Here is a 13,780-nt window from a genome sequence, read left to right on the forward strand (position 1 = left end):
TATTTTCTTGTCCTTGATGGACTGTGAGTATTCATTACCGAGGCAGGTTCTTTTTTCTCTGTAATCTTCAGATAGCTGTCCAGCTTGGTAATGTCACTCAAAATAAATGTCAGCACCCTCAAGACTCCATCTGAATACTCATCCTTTCACAGGATCAAGCCTCAACTGGATTTCTCCTGTGTTACCCTTGACGGCATTGGATTTCAATCTCCCCGGACTGGCTGTTGAGAAGGAGGCTCTCTGCTGTTACTCAGATCTGTAGAACATGTCGCTGTGCAGCACAAGATTGAGAAGTTAACAGCAGATGTTTTTTGGTACAGAAGAGGAAAGGAGGCTGGTAACTGATTGTCTCTCTACAAATCTAAATATTCTTCAAGATGGGAACTGTATCTGCTGACATTCAACTTTATGGAGAGGAATAGTTTCACATCTCATTAATTTAAAGATATTTCTTTTCATATAGCCACAAGAAATGCTTTCATTTCATTGTCAGTGAGAACCATTATTAAAAGTTCTCGTCCATTCAATTTTTTCACTATGTTAAGTGCTATTTTTTTAATTGAGATCTTGGAAGTAGTGGACACTCAGCTCAGGTGGAATAGGTCGTCTTTATTTGCACACTTGAACAGTTGACAAGAAAAGGATCATCAAGAGATAACAGTTCTCAGCCAACTCAAACATTACCACTGTGAAATCTTGCCTATCCTTTCTAGGCTGCATGGCATTGTCATACCAGTGTGATGCTTCACATCACGAGACTTGCAGACATGGATAAAAAATATATGTTGCAGACATCTCAGAATATGGCTAATGTTATGATAGTGAGGTGAGTTATTTCCTACAATATTAGCAAGTTCTGTCCAATACTTGCAGAAGTATGCCCTTTCATTTTCCTTGCCATCCAGCTTAATGTCATGGACACATTCCTCCTAGAATAAACAGCTCACTGAGACAACCCAATAACTTAGAAGTGGTGGAACTGAAGACTCTGCCTCCTGTTCACAGACCTGCAATTGCAGCATTTACAGTTTCATTCTTTACTCCATCTTTGTCATACTGTACTTCATGTCTTGAAGGCTGGGAACCTTTCATAAATAAAACAGGTCTGCTCATTTCAAATGAGAGAGCTTCTCACCAAAGATAGAAAAGGCTGTACACGTTGCATTATCTGGAACTTCTCTGCTTGGTATTCTTGTAAGCCTGTATCTTCCCTTTAAAGCATCTCCCTGGTACTTAACCGTTTACTCACTGGAGCTAGAAGTAGTCCTGTCTCTCTTATAGCCCTGCTGATGACCAGTTAGAGGCTGCCTCAGTTCATCAACTCCTGATACAAGGAGTTTCTTCTCTACTATGTCAAAGCTTCTCAAGAGACTACAATGTTCTCGCTTGTGAAACACCTGGTCCCAGAGTGGAGCTTGAACCTGCTGCTAAAGAATCTTGTGTCTGCTCTTCAAGATGTCAGCTGCAAATTTGTTTCTTTGTGTGATGGTTTTCATCTTCTCAGTGGCGATATGTATGAGATATTTAGGCCCTTTCAATCAATGATCCTATATGACACCCTCTGTAAAAGGCTTTCCTTGCAAGCCCTTTTATAAATTCCTTCAAAAGTTTATTTCCATCAATTGATATAAAAAGAGAGCACATAAACCTTACAGATCCTTAAGGATTCTCAAATTATTACTGATAGTTGGCAGACCCCAAAAAACAGCTGTCTTCATACACAGACTGTTTAAAAGTTTGACAGGTTGTGTCAACACACATTCAGAGCTTCCTGAAGCATAGTCATGATCTTTAATGAGAACACATCTCCAGAATAAAGCTGCAGAGTTCTCAGACACATTTGCTAAATGACATCTCCCTACCTTTATCAAGCACTACGCCATTATGGACGTATCAAATCAGATGTGGCCCTTGCTGTAATGGTCCTGCAGTACTCCTAACACAAAGGATTCTTAAGATTCAAGCAATAGGATGAGATGAGTATGGTGCTTGTTCAAAATATGGTTAAAAGTGGTCCTAGAGTTCGCATGAGTTCTTCTCAGTGGAGAAGGTTTGTGTTTGGGAAGGAACTGAAATGGTATTGGGCATACTTAGTTTTAGTACATGCTGAGTATGAGGGAAGATGGAATAAGTAAGCAACCGCTGTGGGTATTGCAGAAGGAGAAACATACCCAATCTGGAGTAATATGCTTTATGTGCATACACTGTGTGAACATTCTCATGAGTCATCCACCATGATGAACTCCTGTTCTCTGCAAATAACTGCTCCTTTTTTGTGAGGATGCTAACAAAGTGGATCAGAATGCTAGACATATGCTAGCATAGAGAAAATTAGGGACTTACTGAGTACCACCTTTCAGTATTAGTTGTGACTCTCAGCTGAGACCTCCAAAAGCAATTCTAAGCATTTCTTGCCTTTGGGGCAAAGTCTAACAGGTGAGTTTGAGTTTCTGCTATGCCAGCTGTCTGTGACAGGAGCATTCTGCCTCAGCTCCACTCAGCAGGAGGTTTAAGCTGGCAAGTGGCACCTAGCAGCTGAGAGGCAGTTTAACAAGCAGCTTGGTACAATTTTCAGCCGCTAGTAACTAGCTCCTGCTCAGACACAGTTAGCAACTGTAACCATGTGAAATGTTTTGATGTGTGATAACACATCAAAAGCAGATTCAAATTTGGCATGATAGCAAGCATGAATGACCTCATGTCAGAATTAATTTGCACGAGTATTGACATGCCTTCACTGTGAGTGAAGCAGTGCTCCCCACAGATCTAAGGTTCTTGCTGCTTGAGGGCAATGGCTTTGGATTCTGTATGAACCATCTTTCTGTGTTGTCTTTTGTGCTTCAGTTATAGTTTGGTATCTTCTGGGTCTTTAAGAGGAATTACGTGCCAAGCCTCCTCTGGTAGGTAGAAGTTTGAGTGACACTTGTTATGTCACTTGAAGATAAGTGTCTAGAGTTCACCTTGTTCAGCTCCATTTGTTGAGTCTTACTGGCATGACTAGCTTACTAGTGCGTTAGCAAAGTATTCATATACAAGGCATGTCAGATTTCTGCTAAAGCATCGGGGTCGTCGTAATGCAAAAGCTCCTTTGTGGCTATGCTGTCCAGCCTCAGGAGCTGAGTGAAGTTTTGGGAAAGAGTCTCAGCCTTTTTATATTTTTTTTTTCTGGTATTCCCTCCAGACCATGAGCTATTACCATCCATAACAATCAATACACTTATTAAAAGAGGAAGACTGACAGGGATTTTTGAATAGTGACCAGTAGCACTTAGGTTTATTTCATGTTGGCTTAAGAAAAATTGATATGAACAATTCCAATGCTGACTTATGAATACCCAGGCACAATTTTAAAGTGATTTGAATAAATCAGTTAAATGGCCATATGCAATTTCAAGTGCATGCAAGGCCTTAGCATTTCCTGGGTTGCAAAAAGGAAATTTATTAAACTGCGTTCAAAAATAGGTCTCTTTTTGTTTACATTTACATAAAAACATATTATGCTATTTGGCAGCTAGCATTTCTGGAAGACAAATGGATTCAAGGGAAAATTCTGTGAGTTTGTGCTTCTGAGGGGAGCATGTGAGAAACTGTGGTATACAATGAAGCTATATTTTGTTTTGCCAGAAAATGGCTTTTGTTAGTTTACAGCACATACCAGTGAAAATGGAGGACTTACCCCATTGTCCTTTCAGCTAGTTTGATATAATTATGGATATTTTCAGTCAGTTCCACTAATTATGCATGAAATACTAAGAATGGTCTACTAATTTTTGAAGTGTGCCTTTTTGGCATACATAGCATTCATCATGTGGTACTTGCATTGTGTACATAGGAGTGCGATATCCCTCTTCTCTGAAGCACTATCTGTTTCAAAAGTATATTACATCATGGTTTTGTTTATTTCCTATATCAGTGAAACAACTCTGGCCTCTTTAGAGGTTTTGTTTTTATATTAAACATCCCAGGTTTCTGTGTACTTGCTCTGAAATGTAAGTATGCAGGAGGAGAATTTTTCAAGAACAGAGTACTATTTCTACTTTTCCTAAATAGTCTTCTAGGGAAGACTGTCTGTGTTGTATGTTACCTGTAAAGCTTGTCACACAGAATATCCTGTATGTCTGACAGATGAAATACTTCTAAGGAGAGCCATCAGACATATTATGATTGTACTGTATGTCCCTTGTTCTTATACCTCTACCTTAATACCTTTGTCCTTCAATTTTGGCCTGATTGAGTACAGGCTTTCTTACATTCCTGTGTTATGTTAGCATTTATAATTAATTCTTTCTGCTTGACTGGCAGTAGATTACAGCCATTGGTTACTAAAAATTGCTGGTAATGGACTTCAGACAAACAAGAACAGTCCAACTGTTGATACACCATTAGATTAATGTTATCCAAAGTCATACATTAAAATATCATTAGTGTAAATGCTGTATTCCATTTCAGTCTCAAGTTCTTCTTTCATTTCTGTAGGCTATTCATTCTGTTGCTTGGCATCATGAAGGGAAACAGTTCATGTGCAGTCACTCTGATGGCAGCCTAACCCTATGGAATCTGAAAAGTCCTAACAGACCATTCCAGACCACAATTCCACATGGTAATTTTGATAGTTAAAATGTATGATTAAGAAGCACTACAATATTTGCCATGCTGTTTGCTAACATCTGTGTTTATTTCATTTTTTATTGTAGCCCAGATCCAGAGTTGCTTCTTGCATAAATATTTTAATCTGCAAAGTAGCTGCAAAATATTATAAAAATTAGAGAGCAATTTCGATCAAACCTTTTTTTCAATTGGTGTCATAAATACCTCTTAGTAGGTAATGTTGCTCTAATGACATCTTTCATCCAATTCATCTTAGTAGTCTACTGCTAGTCTTTGACACCCTCAGGCTATGGGATTTTCACACTTCTTTCTTTTATATTTTGTACTTATGTGCTTGTATGTGCAATTTTCACAAGAAGTAATACATTTTGTACAAGGCACTGTATTCCTTGTTATAGATATGGTACAAGGCTTCCCAAGTCACTGCAATGAAGAATTCAAGGGAGCCGTAGTAAGAAATGGCTGTATCTTTTATGGCTGGGACTTATATTGCATTGCTTCTTATAAATGAGGTTAAAAGGTATTAAATCTATTGCAAATCAATACATTACCAAGAAGCCTGACTGGGTGGAGAGGGAGCAGGAAGGGGAAGGCAAGATCTATGTAGTGCAGAAAAGTTTTAGCATTTTCTTAAATTTCCTAATTCCTTTTATTTTATCTTTTTTAGTCATAGAATTGTAGTTTATGTCAGAAGGGACCTCTCAGAGGTCATTTAGTCTAACCCCCAGCTCAGAACACGCCTGGTTAGATCAGTTGACACTGGACACTTGAACGCTTCCAATGACAAATTGCACAACCTCTCTGAGCAATGTCTTACAGTATTTAATGACCCTCATGGTAAAATTTTTTTTGCTACTATCTAAGCAGAATTTCCGATGTCACAGCTTGAGTCCTTTGACTCCCATCATGTCACTGTGCCCCTCTGAAAACAGTCTGGCTCCATCTACACTATATCCTCCGATCAGACTGTTGTCAAAAGCAAGCATAGACTTTCCAAAGTAATAAAACCAAACTTGTTATTTTTTTGGTTTACAAGTGACTTTTCTCTGACTGGAAAAAAGTACTGAGGCATAATTAACCAAGAACCCATGAATTTCAATTGTATGCTTCGTTTAATTTTATCAGTCAACTAGTTACCTCCAGACCATGTAACATTTTGTCAACAAAAGGAATTGAGTCAACCTAAGAATGACTTTGGAAAAAATTAAGCTGTTTATGGTCATAATGTGTTCAGAAAAAAGATATAAGTTTGGTCAAATTCATTAATTATTAGTTAAGTGTCATCCTTCTCAGTATGTCCTTTTAGATGTCTTTGAAGTGTGGTCTATGGTTCTTTAGATGTATGTGGCAATAAAAACATAAAGCCATAATAAATACAATTAAATTAGACAATTGCAAATTTTACGGAAATAGGTGCTAATACTCATAATCTCCTGTAGCTTTAAAGTTCTATTCTCTTACTGCTTATACAGTTGCATCAATGTGTACGTTTTACAGGATGCTTTAATAGAGTCTTCATCTTCTTTCTTTCCTTAGGAAAAATTCAGAGAGATGGAAAAAAACCTGAGTCTTGTAAACCAATTCTTAAAGTAGAGTACAAGACCTGTAAAAACAGGTATGTTTTTAATCTGTAATTAACTCAATATTACATTCTTGAGTTAAAGTCCTTTTAGAATCTTTCCCTCTTTCTTTTTGCAAAGCTATTTATTATTATTTAAAGGTACTAAACCTATAATGTAAACTTGTATATACTATGTAAACCTATAATTACTATGTTGGGTTTTTTAATACAGTGAACCATTTGTGATCTTTTCTGGTGGATTGTCATATGATAAGGCTTGCCGAAGACCAAGTTTAACAATTATGCATGGGAAAGCAATTACAGTTCTTGAAATGGATCACCCTATAGTTGATTTTTTAACTCTTTGTGAAACCCCGTATCCAAATGGTGAGTTTATTGAGCAAAATAGTTATCAAAAATATAAATTAAGTGATCTTCTCTCATACCTTAATTCCATTCCAGGGACTTCCATTCTCACAGTTGTCTCCATCTCAAGAAAACTGCATCACTGAAAGTAACTGGAACATGTTTGCATTCTCAATATAGGAAGCAAGTAATGAGTGGACAATAAAGCATGCATAAATCTCCAGATATAAGCTTGAAACACATGGGCTGGTGGGAGGAAATATTGCTATTAACTAAACATACGTGCTTATATTTTCTGACATTTTTCACGAGGCCAAAAATCTACAGGTTGCTAAATTATTGAAGATTAAACTATCACTTATCTGCAAAAGAGTTCTTACACTTCAGCCTGAACTGAACTGTTAAAAGTGTTTTGCTGTATATTGTGGGGCTGCCATATTGTGAAGTACATTCACAGAAAACTCCAGAAAGTAAATTAAGAAAAGCTGTAAGTCAAAAAGAAAGTTTAGCATTTCAAGCCCTCAAGCAGAAAAGTAAAATAAATCTTATATATGTAGCTAAATCAAATACATATTAGAACACTTAGTAAAGATAAAATATATATTTGTTTCAGCGTCATGCAAAAATTAAATTTTCAGTAATCAAAGTTAGTTTGGACCTTACTGTGTCAAATGCAGTGACACTTCCTAGTACTAAGATTTTGTAGCCCCTTCCCCTGCTTAACCTGTGTTATTTATAGCCTTGTATAAAAACAGGCCACAAATAACATGCATTCGTAGCTGGCCTGAAAGGAAAGTAAATCAGTTGCTGTCAATTTACTCAGCCTTTTGGCATGAGCCATCTGAAGAGTGTACTCTGAGCTTGCACGTGCTACAATGGTTTCTTGTTGTTTAAAAGAGAGTCATTATTTCACCTTTATATTTTTTAAAATAACTTTTATCCTATGTAAACTAATGCACCCTATGCATCAAGGGAAGCATTTATTTGTCATTTTAATTGTTTATTTTTCATAAATAAAAAAGCATTCAATAAAAAACCAAACTATATCATCTCCTAAAGAGTGTACGGGAGGAAGGAGCATGTCAGTATCTGAGTTGAACACCGTAGACTTACAGTATTCCTTTGGAATATTTATTTGGAATTGCTTTGGTAATGAGGGCATTGTGTACCATTAGGTGGACTGGACCAGCTGTTCACAATCCATTTTTGAAGAACAGTTGTACACAGTAGAAGTATTACTACTGGACAGCAAAAATATATTTTCTGTATAATAATTGGATTTGGCAATACAGTGATACACACAACTTATTAATATTTGGTTTCTTTACTTTCAATATACCATCATGCCAGCATACTATAATACGCCAATTCTACTTCTGCTATGTATGTTGATCAGCAGTAGTGCCCAAAAGTAATTTCTCAGTTCCTGTCTGGCCCTGGTTTGCAGATATGTCTGGTTTGTGGATATGTCTAGGATCTGTACCTCAAAACTTCTGTTTAATATACAGTGAATGTTTAGAGAACATAAATATGGCTTGCTTGTTTAAAATGACTAATAGGAGAACTCCATATTACAACTCCATTATACTTGATTACTTACAGAATTTCAAGAACCCTATGCTGTAGTTGTGCTTTTGGAAAAAGATCTCATTGTTGTTGACCTGACACAAAGCAAGTAAGTATGAAGTCTTATATGCAGTTAGTTGTATATCTTAACTGTCCAGCAAATGATGAAAAAATCCAAATGTTATCATGCAATGTCATTTCACTGTGCAAAATCATTCACTCTTGGTAATAATTCACTCTTTATGTTTGCCTCAACCTTAAGAGCTAAGATCAGCTAATCAACAGGAACTTATGATAATATTCGTTCTTAAGTTTGGGAATTAATCTAGATCTGTGGTCCCTTCAGCATAGCCCTCAAACATTCACTCAACGGCGAAGTTAAGTAATACTTGGCCACGTGCTGAATTATGACATGAATGTATGTTTTGTAAACCAGATTCAACTACTACTTACATGCATACCTAACGTCACTAGTCTCCACAGGGACTACCGCTTAAGTATATATTTAAGTACCTTAATAAATAATGGCATTGATTTATAGTGAATCTACAGGATTATTTCATGATCCAGTTGCTGGTTTAAATGACAGATAGTTCTTTCACATCAGTATCAATGTTTGTATCAAAGAGGAACTGTACGTCATGTAATGCAGAATCCAATTCTTATTTATTTTTTTCTGCCTCCAACACTACCAGTAATGTACATGCACATTCACACTGGTATAACTAGGAACAGATTTTGCCCTTAATGTCTTGAAGTATTTTAAGTGAATCATACTCTGATATCACCTACTTTTAAGAATAGTTCAAATCATCTCAGCAATATAAAATGGATGTAACTGAAATCGGAACCAAATTTTCTACATTTCTGAACTGCGAATAACATTGTGTAATACGCCAGAAGTGAGGCCTTCCTTCTTATCAGACTGTCCAAACTGATGCAAGAGAAATAGACTGACATCTACTTCATCTGTTATTGTAATTGTTCATTGTAGAATCAGCAGTCTACAAACCCAATAAGCCAAGCTGCTCACTATAAAATCCACAGTTGTATAAGTAGTTCTCTAAGTCATAGTATATATCATATCCATGAACCTGAAGATTCTGGAAAATGTCTCGCTTCTGTATAAATAAGATTTTGAGATGGGAAAAATTAGTTCCTAATCCTCATTCACACAAGCAGTCCTATTAGCCTTAGGAGCTATTCACATGAATGGGTGTTTATGTTACAAGAGGATTCTTGTCACACTAGTGGAATGTTTATATCTTTATTTGAGTAACTACCCATTAGTGTTGACGTTCAAAACAATACATGTTTGAATAAATATGGGAAAATGTACTTTATTAGTAATGAATTTACTTAGATTCTGTTATACACTTTAATATAAGAATATGTTTTCTATGGCTTGGTGTGTCACAGTGCTTCTAATAAATTCTCTTCCTTGACTAGTTTTCCAATCTTTGAAAATCCATATCCTATTGACATTCATGAGTCACCTGTTACCTGCACAGAATATTTTGCGGACTGTCCGCCAGATTTGATTCCTGTACTCTATTCTGTAGGAGCAAAACATAAAAAGCAAGGATACAGCAATAAGGTAAACAAAACCAATATTTATTTTAAAAAAGAAAGCAGATGAACAACCTATGTTTTTGTAACACCTTACCAAATTATTTTCCTTGTACTTCTTTAATAATCACTTCCAAGTTGGTTCAACCAGCAGCTTAGCAGTAAACTTACAGCCTGGTATTTGTCCCTCAGAAACACCATCTCTTAAGCACTATGACCACTATATAGGACTTAATCATTAGGCTGCTGGAGTTCTGCCAGATCAGACTGAGTTAAAGGAAAGCCAGCAGTGTACAATTCAGATTTGTATGGATAAATTATCTCTATCAAAGGAAAAAGTGTAAATGTTATAACTGAAAGAAGTTAGCAGAAGAGCTCCAGTGAAAGTTGAGGGTTGTCAGCATGTCTGTGAGATTTTTATTAAATAGGGATATTAATAATTATTTTACTGAGCTACCAAACAACGTAATGCTTTTAGAAATAGGACAAGCTGCAGGAATAAAAAGAGAAAATGCAATTATTTTATAAATTCCAAGCATTAATCTGGTTTATGTTTTCACTAGAACTAATTCATCATAATAAATAAATTAGAAAAAGTATTGGGTAAACAAATCAGACATCATCAGTTTTCTGTTAATATTGACAGAAGTAGTCTCCATTAGTAAACAAAAGGCAGAGAAAAGATGATGATTCTGTATGTTCTGTAAAAGTTGCATTCCTTTATCTCATATCTTGTGGCATCACGCTCAGATATTTGTTTCTGGGCTAGCTTCTTCGTTAGTCTTCATCCTCAAAATAGATTCTTAGTCTATCCAGTGTCCTATAGAAACTCCAAGAGTCAAGCAATCTGAAAAGATTAGCAGAACTGTTTGTTACTCCTTCATCTAGGTCCTATTTTGGATTGTTGAGTGTTAGTTGTGCAGAAATATTATAAAAACATAGAACTTTAATTGATTACATTAAAATGTTATTAAATTTCAAAAGCCTTAACTGATAATAAAAAAAAATATTAATAAGCTTTAAAAGCCTTGAATGTTACACACTTTTATTCCTTTTATAACTTTTATTGCTTTTTGGAGGAATATGTTTTCTACTGCTGAGTTTAAAAATAAACCAAGCAAGATTCATCAGAATTAGTTGTCATCTCTGTACTCTTGCTGTTTGTTTAGGAGTGGCCTATCAGTGGTGGAGCATGGAACCTTGGAGCTCAGACATATCCCGAAATCATTATTACAGGGTGAGAACGAAACTGAGGATTGGTACTTTTAAAATGTTAGTGTCTACAGCTTTTGACCATGGGTTAGCTATATATAAGAGCTGACCCTTCACAGAGTATGCATATCCTGGCCTCTTCATTTGTGATACGTAATTTTTTCCCTTGTGCAGAGTGCCCACAGAAATTCCCATTTGCTCTAGAAAATAGGACTTTGTGCTTGGGGATTAACTACTATTAAGAATCACCATTTGAGGCCTCAGTGTTAGACCGCATGTCTATATACTTATAAGGTGGGGTCTTTGGAAGGGAGAATCCATTGCAAGAGAATGTTCTGGCCTTGAAGGGCATAGAGAATAGCTTTTAAAAGGGGAGCAGCTCGTCTTCTGTAGCTATTGTCCTTCAGCCTTCTGGGGACTTTGTATCTGGGGGGAGATTGAGAATTCATTTTAATACCACAGCATTAGTAAGCGTCTGGTGCACTGGGATGAATTTCACCTTGTGAGTGGAAAGACAGGCATGTAGCAAAAAGGCTTAGAAAGGCTCATATTGCAGAAGAAGCCCCATGAACAATGCCAGATGGATTTTCAAGGGGCCATGCTGTAAAACAGAAGCTATTCAGCTATGATACCCTCTGTGTTTCCCTCTGGTCTCAGCCATGCTGATGATATCAATACATTTGATAAATTGTAATTATTGACGATACTTAACACCTGTTTTTAAAAATACAATATGTGCAATAGTAGCAATAAGGTGATGAAGGGCTTACTCTCATTTTAAACAGAAATGTCTTCTTTCTCCAGCCTTACTTCAGGGATGATTTTATGTTGATAAAAACAACACAGCTGTGAGGTATTAAGCAAAACGAAGCCTCTGTCTTTTCAAAATTTGTTATACGTGGCATTTTTAGAGTGCCATGTATAGGCTTGATGCTGGCCCACTGCAAAGCCAAAAGTGCTGTAACTTAAATTTGTCATTAGTATGGGAATTATGCTTTTGCTGTTGAGGTCTTAAAATCCATTGGGACCTTAGTTCTCTGCAGGAAATGCATGGAAAAAAGAATTTTATTAACCTAATCAAACTAATAACAAAATATTTTCTTATAGTTAGTATTTATATCCTTATGTATTCTCAGTAAGGTATGGAGAGTTACCACAGGAGTTTTTCTTCTTATATTTATCATTCACTGAAAGTAAAAGTTATTTTAGAATTGTATCTTGTTTTAACACATATAATTTTTTTTTTAAGCCATGCAGATGGATCAGTAAAGTTTTGGGATGCTTCTGCCAGTAAGTTTCTAAAGTTCACTTTTATATAATGCTGATAAATCACACATGCACATATATTAAAAAAACATTATATTTAACACCATGAGTAGTAATAGCTGGGATTATATAATTAGGAGTAATGAGGTGAAATTAAGCAATTGTTTATTAAATTAGGGAAAAAAACACTGCTAATGAGATATATTAGGGAGAAAAGAGTGAGAGTCTATAAGAGGAATAAAAACTCTAGATCCAGCATACCAAAACCTGTGAAGGTTGAAGCATTGGTAAAAAAACCCTAGAGCATAATCTTGTTGTGTGTATAAATGTGGGCTCAGTTAGGTCTAATATTCAGTTCCTGCTGTCATGTCTCTTCTATGCTGAGTACAATATAGTCTTTTTTACAGCTAAGTAAAAATAAAATATAAAACTACAATAATACATCTTAATACATGCCTAATCTGGCAAGGGTGGAGAAGACCTAAATCTTTTCTTGTCCAGTCTCAACTTCCAGGAAATGATTGGAAAGCACTTCCATTCATCCTAGCAGGAAAAAGCTTTAGAAAACACTTGTTCCGTACATTCTAGGTATAACTGCACATACCAAAAGCCAGTATTTTCCCTTACAGAACATATATATGGTACTTACTAGTAAAATACATTTACTAAAAATATAAATATGTTTTGGTTGAAAGCTAAAATATTTTTGATCAAGTAATGTGCTTTGCAAAGGTTGCAGTAGAGTTGCCTTGTATTCTCTTCCGTGGTACAGGGATGTCTGGGTAGAATACCTCTTTTATGAGGTATCAGTTTCTTAAAGAAAAGACAGCATGAAAGAAACTTCTGTATGAAATGTTAGGCATAGAGAGATTTAATTTCACCCTAATAACCAGTCTGTAATGGTCACCAAGAATATGGAGTATGAGATAGTTAAACTAATAGCTACTTCCACATTGTGCCACAGAATTGTAGTGATTAATCCACCTACCATTTCCAGCCAAATGTATGGAATGTTTACAAGATTTTAATGCCAGCTAAACCTGATGACTTTGTAGTTCTCTTTTTGCCTACTTTTTTTTTTAACTAAATATTTGTACTCATCTGGATGGACAAGGGGAAAATGAGGATTTCCAAAGCCTCATTTCACAAAGGAACGTTACATAGGCATGTCAACTGAACATGACCAGGAGTTGGTTTTATATTTTATAATTTGTTTATTTGGAAATGGAGGGAAAACAGATACATGCTGCTTAAGAGTTTACATCTTCCAGCATTTTCAAGTTATGGTGAACACCAAAAAGAAAAAAGTTCTAACGAGGTCAACAGGAGTTTATCTGTAAAGACACAGATAATGTGAGCAAAAATATGATAATGTGAGCAAAAATATGTTAATTACTTTTCTTTAGAGAAGTAGTGAGAGGCATTAGACCTTGTCTTGTTCATATTTCATTACATACGCTCTTGACAAGAATGTGCAAACACTGGCGTTAAAATTAGGGTGAAACAATACAGACTGTTGAAAGACCCCAAAGCATTTAGTGTATACACTGCACAGGCATAAATTGTGCTAGCCATTTCTTCTATCATTTTGACAGGAGTGGGGAAAGGAAAAAACTTTTTGTAGGGAATATA

General features: G+C 35.9%; 1 protein-coding gene across 2 annotated transcripts in view; it reads left to right on the forward strand.

The window, feature by feature from the left end:
* STXBP5L (syntaxin binding protein 5L) overlaps positions 1-13,780 on the forward strand; it is a 204,894-nt gene that overhangs the window by 113,999 nt on the left and 77,115 nt on the right. For both annotated transcript variants that reach the window (XM_075107357.1, XM_075107366.1), the window contains exons 8-14: positions 4,477-4,600; positions 6,145-6,223; positions 6,402-6,556; positions 8,138-8,210; positions 9,551-9,698; positions 10,840-10,907; positions 12,132-12,172. In XM_075107357.1, the coding sequence (XP_074963458.1) occupies positions 4,477-4,600; positions 6,145-6,223; positions 6,402-6,556; positions 8,138-8,210; positions 9,551-9,698; positions 10,840-10,907; positions 12,132-12,172 (688 nt within the window). The remainder of the gene's footprint in view (positions 1-4,476; positions 4,601-6,144; positions 6,224-6,401; positions 6,557-8,137; positions 8,211-9,550; positions 9,699-10,839; positions 10,908-12,131; positions 12,173-13,780) is intronic.

The sequence above is a fragment of the Phalacrocorax aristotelis genome, chromosome 1, assembly GCF_949628215.1.
Source record: "Phalacrocorax aristotelis chromosome 1, bGulAri2.1, whole genome shotgun sequence".
NCBI classification, from domain to species: domain Eukaryota; kingdom Metazoa; phylum Chordata; class Aves; order Suliformes; family Phalacrocoracidae; genus Phalacrocorax; species Phalacrocorax aristotelis.